The 10,413-nt window shown below is 38.6% G+C and overlaps 1 protein-coding gene across 5 annotated transcripts in view; it reads left to right on the top strand.

The window, feature by feature from the left end:
- The window catches only part of igfn1.1 (immunoglobulin like and fibronectin type III domain containing 1, tandem duplicate 1), a 30,740-nt gene extending 20,413 nt beyond the window's left edge, over positions 1-10,327 (top strand). For 2 of the 5 annotated variants that reach the window (XM_024383692.2, XM_024383701.2), the window contains 14 exons: positions 155-241; positions 1,769-2,011; positions 3,588-3,712; positions 3,942-4,083; positions 4,197-4,490; positions 4,998-5,294; positions 5,491-5,670; positions 5,816-5,944; positions 6,042-6,350; positions 6,492-6,577; positions 6,720-6,912; positions 7,013-7,309; positions 8,580-8,906; positions 9,072-10,327. In XM_024383692.2, the coding sequence (XP_024239460.1) occupies positions 155-241; positions 1,769-2,011; positions 3,588-3,712; positions 3,942-4,083; positions 4,197-4,490; positions 4,998-5,294; positions 5,491-5,670; positions 5,816-5,944; positions 6,042-6,350; positions 6,492-6,577; positions 6,720-6,912; positions 7,013-7,309; positions 8,580-8,906; positions 9,072-9,076 (2,714 nt within the window). In that variant the 3' untranslated portion in view covers positions 9,077-10,327. Of the gene's footprint in view, positions 1-154; positions 242-1,768; positions 2,012-3,587; positions 3,713-3,941; positions 4,084-4,196; positions 4,491-4,997; positions 5,295-5,490; positions 5,671-5,815; positions 5,945-6,041; positions 6,351-6,491; positions 6,578-6,719; positions 6,913-7,012; positions 7,310-8,577; positions 8,907-9,071 lie in introns of those variants that run through there. The other 3 variants (XM_024383718.2, XM_024383710.2, XM_024383727.2) reach the window with 3 other exon arrangements.
- The last annotated feature ends 86 nt before the right edge of the window (positions 10,328-10,413 follow it).

Here is a 10,413-nt window from a genome sequence, read left to right on the forward strand (position 1 = left end):
TATGGAACATGGTCTGATTTGATCATATTAATGTGCTAGCAAACCAACTTCATTACAAATAAGTTTGCCTTTAAAGTAAATACAAAAATTCACAAGGTAAATAAATACAATTGAAATTGTTTGACATCAACTTGAAATTGATGATCACCAATAGATGATGATGAGGAAGCTTCAAGTGAGCAATCGGGGAAACGTGGGAAACGCACAAGGCAAGGCCCACTGCTCAAGGAAGAGATTGTTGGTAAGATGTTGTGAAGGTTGATGAACATGCATGGAAACAGGTTGGTTTAATATCAAAGTCATTTGTCGGAAATGACTTTGGCACGCCGGCCTGATAAATGAAGGAAATCTTTGTTTACTCAAAGAAATCCTAAACCTAATATTTACACTACCATTTAGGATTAATATTAACCCTCAAATGTATGATGCGTTTGTTATTGAAGTTTATATACATTATATCAAGGGAGATAAAAAACAAAACAATTTTACGCCATAACTGTCAACCAAAATAGATCCCACACTCTATGACTTCATATGTAGTCAGAAATAATTGACTAAAACTGTGGCACTGTAGTTAAACACAACATCTGCCACATTATGATGTACTAATTATCATAATTTGAAATACATTTTCATAAATTCATAGGCCTATTTGTTTACTTTAGAGTGGACTGTTCTACACAATATATTGACAAACTTTATGAAGTGGTTTGAAAAATGCATACACATTGCAGGTCACCAACCATGTCAAAATAATGTCCAACCAAACAATTACTGTCCCTAGTAGGAGCATCAATCACTTTGTGTCTGAAACTCAGATAAATACTTAGTAGGGAAAGATTGAATTTCCAACCAAGTTGAGCTCGAGTACCTTTCTCTGGAAGTGCTGAGTTGGTTGTGTTATCTTTTTTTCTTTTGATTATTAACTGCCTTCTTATTTTAACAAATAATAACAAGCACAGTTTAACATACCTCTTACTAATCTTTTATGTAAAATGCAACATAATTACCGTTGACTCTTTGAAATACAAATATGACCTAATGTTTGTGTTTTATATGCCACGTGTGTGTGCTTCGATGTTTCATCTGTATGTTATTTGTGCGTTGTGTTGACCAGTTGTGAATGTTTGCTTTTGAAAAAGGGTCTCTTTATTTTTTTTTCAACCTTTATTTAACTAGGCAAGTCAGTTAAGAACAAATTGTTATTTTCAATGACGGCCTAGGAACAGTGGGTTAACTGCCTTGTTCAGGGGCAGAACGACAGGTTTTTACCTTGACAGCTCGGGGATTCGATCTTGCAACCTTTCGGTTACTTGTCCAATGCTCTATCCACTAGGCAAGGGGCTGTCTTTTCATTACATAGACTGGTGAAGGAATTTGCCAGGTTACTTATTCAAGTACAACAAAAATAAGTTATAGGTAAAAGGATATTGTCTTCATATTTCCTCAAAATGTTTTTTATTTTGAGGAAAATGTCAATTACATCCAGCTACTAACCAGAGTAGTTATGGATACGTAAGGTTTGTCAGTTTCTGGAACTGTATTGGATAAGGAATTGGAACCGAATTCTTCACCACCCCTTCTGTGTTAAAGTTATAGTTTTTGTTAATGTTGCTATTGTTGCTTTTGTTATTGTGGATGTGGTTGTGGATGTGATTGTCATTGCTGTTGTTACTGTTACAATTGGGGCTATCTGAAATGCCTTACCCAACAATAGTCGACAAATAATCAATGAGTGATTGACAGTGATTATAATAATCATTACTAGGAAAGACAAATAGTAATGGCACAGCCAAAGATGCCAAAGTCCAAAAAAGAAAGGCAAAGAGCGGAGGTGGTGCTGGTGCTGCCGGGCAAGCAAGCGGTGGTGCGTCTGCCAACAATGGTGAGGCTGCAAGTGGCGATGAGGCTTCAAGTGCCGATGAGGCCAACGAGCCAGCAGAAGCTGCTAAGCGTGGCAAGCGCACAGGCCGCACAAGGCCAGGCCCAATTCTTCAGGAGACGGTCATTGGTAAGATCATGGATACTGCATTGACTACTGCATGGGAGGCACCCTTCAAGGATCAAAGTCATTTGATAAAACAAATGACTTTTCCGGTTTGAGGCTGGGCTTACAGAACGTGTGATCATTCAGAATAATGCTGGGTTTTATCCTTACTTATTAGATCCCCGACCCTTTGGGATGATGGTGTTCTTGAATAAGGGTGGCTTTAACAATGGTTAACAATCCATACTTCACATAGACATTGATTATCATACAGCACATTTACATTTAATTATATTAAACCATGTAGTTTACAAGTAATTTCTAGCAGGGCATATTAATGATGGATGACAAAATTGCATCCATGTCGCCGCCTTAGTGTTTGTGTGTGCTACAGTATGTTTAAAAAGCATCTGTGTTCGTAGTTTGTTTGTCTTAACAAACATTCTTGCCTGTGTAACCTAGTATGGAAATAAATCCCCGAAATGTGGTCTCATTACTAAAACATAATCACGTCAGAAGATCACAGAAGACACAAACCATATTTCAAGAAGATAAAAATGAACATGAAACGTCAGCAACTCATGAAAATATACGAAGATTGAAGTGTGAATACATAAGAATGGAGTTGATGGTTTGGAAGGTGATGTGAACATATAAGAAGAAAATATTTCATATCATTATTTGAATATGTTGGTAACCCATTGTATAAAAGTGATATTGCCCTCGACTTCGTCTCAGGCCTAACAGCACACGTACCAATATATCTTCCAAACACCGGCTTCTCGGACATTATCACTTAAATAAGAAGAGCTCAAGCTTTAGAAAGAGAAATAAAGATATATGAAGACATCTTGCTTTGGAAGCCGCCTGGAAGATAAAACCTCATGTTTTAGAAAGTGACATGAAAAAAACCTGCACCTCTTACACATAACCATATAACCATTGTCATAGCCAAGAATGAATGGCTTCATTTTTTTCACACAGTACACTGAAGATGTGAATATCTCTTGTCAATTATCACCTTGACCAAAGAGCTATGGCAGCAAACAAGAATGAAGGCCAAGAGTGAAGAATAATACTCATGCCATACCCAGGCTAACAGAAAGAGAATATAACGGAAAATAAAAACATATCAACATATTCCTGAAATAACAATATGGAAAAACTCAATCTTCAACATTTTGCTTAAACAATCAAAGTAGAAGTGACATTTTGCAATCTTCAACTACGCTGAAGTTCAACGTTGTCTGTTTTTAATCCATCACACCTCTTAAATCGTTTATATTCAAACATCACAATTTACATTTGAACATGTATTTTATAGATAAACTGCTTAATAAAATACATGTCATTTAATAAATGTAAACAGTAATGTATGATTCACGATTCTGAGGACTCGGAGCTTAAGGTAAGTCAGTACACTAAGATGACTGTATTGTGTGCCAGGAATACATGCATGAACTGTATAACAAAGAAAGATTGCAACGAATTTAATTATTTTACTTAATATGAATTCCAACACTCACCCTGCAGGTAATTACATAAGGGTGAGCTGCAATTTAAGCACTGCCACTAATTGTAAATCTGGTAAATCCTCCAGACCCTGGCGTTCACTTCAACCTTGGGCTTTCTGACGTCACCGCCATACTGGGAGACCCAGCCGAACTTGTCTGTAAGCTGAGCAAGGAAAATGTCGATGGGGTATGGTACCTGAATGGAGAGGAGGTGAGCATCTACATTGCAGTATAATTTAGCCAATCACCACTTCAATACATATTATTATGCTGGCCATAGAAAAACACCAATACGTTATTATTTGTATTAATATAGTTTAGTCCTTATATAGCGTTTTAGTGTTTGTGTTATGAGCTAATATTAGTTGTTTTAATGGAAATTGCAAAACAGACGAGATTTAAGAGATATATCAGTCTAAATATTGTGTTTTCCTGTTCAGATTCAACCCGATGATGTTCTTACCATGTCTAAAGATGGATTCTTCCAATCCCTGAAAATCAGCAAAATCTCAGAGGACTATGCTGGAAAATACAAATTTGAGGCAGATGGGCGTAAAACAGAGGCCATGATTGTTGTTGAAGGTCTAAATCTATTTGACTTTTTTTTAATCTTGTATGTAATCTTAGCACAACATTCATTATATTTAATAACATTCTTAAATTCACTCATTATATTATTGTACCTTTCTTTGTAGATCCACCTAGATTCGACACAGAGGAATTGAAAAAGTTTACTGTCCCAATCATTACTAAAAAAGGTCAAAAAGCCACTTTCAAGATACCATTTGTGGGTCGGGATCCAATGAAGATCCAATGGTACCATGACGGCGAGGAGCTATCAGACGACACAAACATCAAGATAGAGCATGGAGAGGGTTATAGTCAACTAACTCTTAACAAGTTACAGCGCAAAGACACTGGAGAAATCAAGTTCAAACTCAAAAATGAGTTTGGAACTGTTGAGGCCTTTGCGAAGATCATTGTAACTGGTACATTTATTTTCTCTGGGTCCAAGCAAGAACTTCCCCTTGATTTGGTGTGAATACCTGATTGTTATATGTCAGTTAGGACAATTTTATTTTTCAAACTAGGCAAGATAAAATCTAATAATAAATAAAATAGTTACAATATTTAAGTGATAAATGAAATGGATAGTGCAAGATTAAGCCCTTTATCTCCTTACCCAGAGTTAAAAGAGCTCATGGATACCATTTTTACTTCTCTGCATCCAGTAGGAATGAAGTAGGTGGTAGCATGTTAGCTGTTCCGGTAGACTTCCAGTCATTGCGTTAAAGCTAGTTCGTATTGGCTCGCAAAATCTAACTCTTAACTTCATACTGCATGCAGAGACATACACATGGTATCCATCAGTTCATCTGACTCTGGGTAAGTAGATAAATTGCCTCAATATTGCACTGTCCCCTTAAGTTCAGGAAGAAATTGTATGACGCTAAGAGAAATAGCACAGAGTAAAAGCTGCATCTGTTTCTTCACAGACAAGCCCACCCCTCCCTTGGGACCTCTGGAGATTATTGAAGCCTCTCAAAATGCCATTGAGGTGAAGTGGAGGTCCCCAAAGGATGATGGTGGCTGTAAGATACTAAACTACATCCTGGAACGTCAACAGATAGGCCGCAACACCTGGAAGAAGCTGGGTCCGATTGGTCCAGAGGCCCACTACAAGGACAGTGATGTGGACCATGGCAGGAGGTACTGTTACAAAATCAGGGCCGACACTGAGATGGGCAGCAGTGAGTTGATGGAGACAGAGGACGTCCAGGCTGGCACAAAAGGTGGGCGCATAGATATTTGAGGTCCATTTAGGGTGATTCAGGATACTATGTGTTATTTTGTAAATCTCAATGTGCATTGTCTAGTACAGAATAACAATACCACATTGTTTAATGCTGAAATTAAGTGCTTTATTTTGTATATATATTAATACAGAACCAGACGACAGTTGTCGCTAAACCATATTTCTGTACTTAGCATACGCGGGACCCCCTTCTGCACCCAAAGTGGTCAGTGCCTTCAAGGACTGTATCACTCTGACATGGAATCCCCCTTCCAACACTGGAGGAACCAACATTCTGGGATATAACATGGAGAAACGCAAGAAGGGAAGCAATCTTTGGAGCCCTGTCAATCCTGCAGATGATAAGATTAAAGGTTTCACCATTTCAACTTCTGTTTTAATGTATTGTTCTTTTCTTGTTCATCTCCAAATACCAGGAAACATGTTTTTCCATACATGAAGAATTAAAGTTTCACCCATAACTTGCGCTATTGTTTTGTATGTATGCTTGTGCCACAGAGAAGGAGTTTGGTGTGAAGGACGTGATAGAGGGTATGGAATACGAATTCCGTGTGGCAGCTATCAACAACTCTGGAGCTGGTGAATTTGGCACTCCGTCTGAGTTTGTGTTTGCCAGGGATCCAAAAAGTAGGTCATACTCAATGGTACTTTGTGTACGTAGATATTCTTTCAAATTAATCCATAGCTTTAAGAGACCTATTACTATGTCACTGTGTAATTTCAGAGCCCCCCGGTAAAGTCATTGACCTGAAGGTGACAGACTCCACCTACACCACCTTGTCCCTGGGTTGGACTAAACCAAGGGAGAAAGCGGGGGTTGAGGATGAAGCCAAGGGATTCTTTGTGGAGATTAGACCAGCAGAAAGTCCAGAGTGGGACCGCTGTAACAATAACCCCAGCACCATGACCTCCTTCACAGTGAAAGGCATGAAGTCAATGGCAATGTACTGGGTGAGAGTGATCGCCACCAATGACGGGGGAGAAGGCAAGCCGCAAGAGCTGGACAACTACATCCTGGCTATGCCTCCCCCTGGTAAGACCTTGAATTTCAAACATCCCTGTTGGCATCAACATATTGAGATGATCCAGTTTGATTGCAAGCACCCCCCCCCAACTTTGACTGTGTAGACAAAAAAAAATGTTAATGTTGTTCTTATGCTTTTGCATCATCCAGTCAGGCCTAGATTCACTGATCAAAAAGTCAAGAGTTTCATGGTGGTACAAGCAGGGAATTCTGCAAGATTCAACATGAACTTTGAGGTACAGTGTAAATAGTTTTTTTATTTCTATGTCTAAAAGAATATCCACTGTCATACAAATGGAGAGAACCCAAATGAATTATTCACCAGTTGTATAAAATTGTTATGTAGATGTAGTGATTACATTCTGATATTCTTCACAGGCCTCCCCTTGGCCAGATGTTACCTGGATGAAGGATGGCATGCCTGTGTCCAAACGGGTTACCATCAGTAATGCTGAAGGGGCATCCCAACTTTTGATTCCTTCTTCAGAGCGCTCAGATACAGGAATCTATACCATTATGGTCAAGAATATTGTTGGCCAGGAGACATTCAGCATTGAGATCAGAGTTACAGGTGAGATGCTGATAACATGGCTGACTGTAATAACCAAGTTTAAAGCAGTTGAGGTCCAGTGTTAATCATTCATCACATAATTATTTGTGGTCCGATCTAGACGAGCCCAAACCTCCAGGTCCTGTGGAGGTAGATGAGAACGTACCAGGCACAGTTACCATCTCCTGGTCACCATCTCCTGATGAGAAGAGGGATGACAGGCTGCACTACCTGGTGTCGAAACGTGACTCAAGCAAGAGAACGTGGCACACAGTGGCAGACCACATCTTTAACAACAAGTTCACAGCCTGTAACATCATGCCTGGCAGAGAGTACCAGTTTCGTGTCTATGCCAAGAATGACATGGGCTCTTCTCAACCCTCAGAATCACCAAAGTGGGAAATCACAGGCAAAAAAGGTTTGTAAAAGCTGTGGATTTTGGGCCAGTCTTTTTTAGTGTCCATGTGCTTTGAAATGCATCAGAGTGGTTTTACTGCTTAACATACAAAAAGGCTGGACATTTGTGGGGTCACTTGTTGGTAATCCAATACTCTACTCAGCAAACTGGGTGCAGTTTATCACAGTGCCATCCGTTTTGTTACTAAAGCACCTTATACCACCCACCACTGCGACCTGTATGCTCTAGTCGGCTGGCCCTCGCCACATGTTCGACATGTTCGTCGCCAGACCCACTGGCTCCAAGTCATCTACAAGTCTATGCTATGTAAAGCTCCACCTTATCTCAGTTCACTGGTCACGATGGCAACACCCACCTGTAGCAAGCGCTCCAGCAGGTGTATCTCACAGATCATCCCTATAGCCAAAACCTCATTTGGCCGCCTTTCCTTCCAGTTCTCTGCTGCCTGCGACTGGAACGAATTGCAAAAATCTCTGAAGTTGGAGACTTTTATCTCCCTCACCAACTTTAAACATCTGCTATCTGAGCAGCTAACCGATCGCTGCAGCTGTACATAGTCCATCGGTATATAGCCCACCCAATTGACCTACGTCAAACCCATACTGTTTTTATTTCATTTACCTTTCTGCTCTTTTGCACACCACACCACTACCTGCACATGGTCATCTGCTCATTTATCACTCCAGTGTTAATCTGCTCAATTGTAATTATTCACTCCTATGGCCTATTTATTGCCTATCTCTTCATGCCTTTTGCACACAATGTATATAGATTCTCTTTTTTTCTACTATGTTATTGACTTGTTTATTGTTTATTGTTTACTCCATGTGTAACTCTGTGTTGTTGTCTGTTCACACTGCTATGCTTTATCTTGACCTGGTTGCAGTTGCAAATGAGAACTTGTTCTCAACTAGCCTACCTGGTTAAATAAAGGTGAAATAAATAAACATTTTAAATTGAAATCCCAACAACTAAGAGCTTGGGCACTGACTGGTCCAGTCTCCCCAGCTTGTCATTTGGCCGTTAGATGAAGGGAAGTGTCCGTTCATGGTTTGCTCCTCCCAGAAGGAATCTTTATTAATAACGCTTTTAACATTATTGTATAATGCTAAAGCTTTATTAAAGATATGTTTTTTTGGTCAGCAACTGGTGAGCGGACATTTACACTTTCATCAGCTTTCATTTCTGTCCATGTGCCAAATTCGGATGTGTGTAATAACTACTATAATCTTCAACAAGGTATGTGTTGTCTCTGTGTTTGTGTTTTCAGAAAGGTTTGTGCTGGACAGGCCAGAGACTAAGACCTGCAACCTAGAGCGTCCTCCCAAGTTCCTTGTCCCGTTGAAAATGCACACCGCACCACAAGGTTATGAGTGCTACATGAGCTGTGCTGTCAGAGGGGACCCAACACCCCATGTCACATGGTACCGTAATAATATCAGCCTCAACACCAACACCAACTACCTAATCTCCAACACCTGTGGGGTCTGCTCCATGCTCATACTGAGGGTTGGACCCAAGGACACTGGAGAGTACAAAATCATCGCAGAGAACAACCTGGGCAGGGCAGAGTGTTCCACTAAGCTCACTGTCTCAGGTATAAACACCTTTTTTTGCTGTACTAAATTGAAATGCAAATCTGAGAGATAAAACTAATTTCTTCTAGTTTTTTGAGAGCAAACAATGAATTTGAAATGGAAACCAATTAATTTAAAAACAGTTTGACTTATTTATAATCCCATATTGTGTTCTTGTTTTTCAGATTAGATTGGCATTAAAAAGAAGACAATCATGCCCTTATTTTTTTTCCAAATAGCCTAAAGGAAAACTCCATCCAAAAATGATTTGTTGGTATTTGTTTCATTAGCCCATTGTTGACATAGTCCCACATTATTTTGCTTATCAACAATCAGGTTTTCAAGATATTCAACTTTCAAAATACAGATATCATCCTCCGTGTGATTAATTTTGTATCATATGATGCTGCTTTTTATATCTCATGATGCAACATGCATCATACATGGTTGATTTCTGTATTTTGAATGTGACATATCTTGAACATGTGATTGCTGACAACAAAAATTGTTTAGGACTATGTCAACAATGGACAAATGAAACAAATACCAAAACATAGGTTTGGGGTGGAATTTTCCTTTTCACAGAAGTCCTCTGTTGTTTTCCAGTTCTGTGTAGAAATTACATTGTGTATATTTTTAAGTTCAGCGTTCCCTGTATCACATTTAACATAAGACTATTCTACATTCTGGGTTCTGCATATGTTTGAAGATCTCAGGTTGAGTACAATACAATGCATCACTCTTTGAATTAAGGCGAGACCATTATGTAACGTAACAACAGTGTTAAATAATCAAAAGCAGCCTAAAAGCAAGTCATGAATAGTGTTGTGTTTGTGTTTTTTTTTTCTTCTCAAAGTGCAACATTGGTATAGGAAAGATGATTGGAAATTGAAATGATGCATGTTGCTCTTATTTTCAGTGGCTTTTGAGTAAATTTGATTTAGAAAATGAACAGTAAAAACAAGCAGAGAGAGAGATCAAGGTTTACTGGCGTAAACATTCAAATGAGAACTGCAAATGCGTGGCTGTGTTTCATTAACTTCAAAGGTACTTACTAATTTGTGAAATGTGTTTTGCTGTGAAATGTGAAATGTGTAATGCTGAATTGCCCATTTTTTCTTTGAAAACTAGAATCAATATTTGTTGTTTGTTTTTGTTTTCCTCTTTCATTTCCATTAGGCTATTTTTAATTATTAAACTAAATGTAAAATGTTTAATATAATAGAACTTAATCAATCTACTAGCTTCAACTAATCACAATGTAGAAGTAAAACATATAATGGATCTGAATGGTGTGTTGTAAAAGAGATATTTTTATGTTGGCTACGCTATGTACAAGAGCTTGGTGTAAATACATATTTCAAGCTCATATGATGTAGGAAGTTTGAATTCTAAATGTTTGAACAGGAGAGTCAATAAAAATCAGTGATTATTAGTTTAATTTGCGTACATTTTTGTGATGCTTTTTAGACATACAGGAATGCTTAAGTGATTTGTGACTATTTGTTTTGTGGAGTTAGTCAGCAA

This window comes from Oncorhynchus tshawytscha, linkage group LG02, assembly GCF_018296145.1.
Source record: "Oncorhynchus tshawytscha isolate Ot180627B linkage group LG02, Otsh_v2.0, whole genome shotgun sequence".
Lineage (NCBI taxonomy): Eukaryota > Metazoa > Chordata > Actinopteri > Salmoniformes > Salmonidae > Oncorhynchus > Oncorhynchus tshawytscha.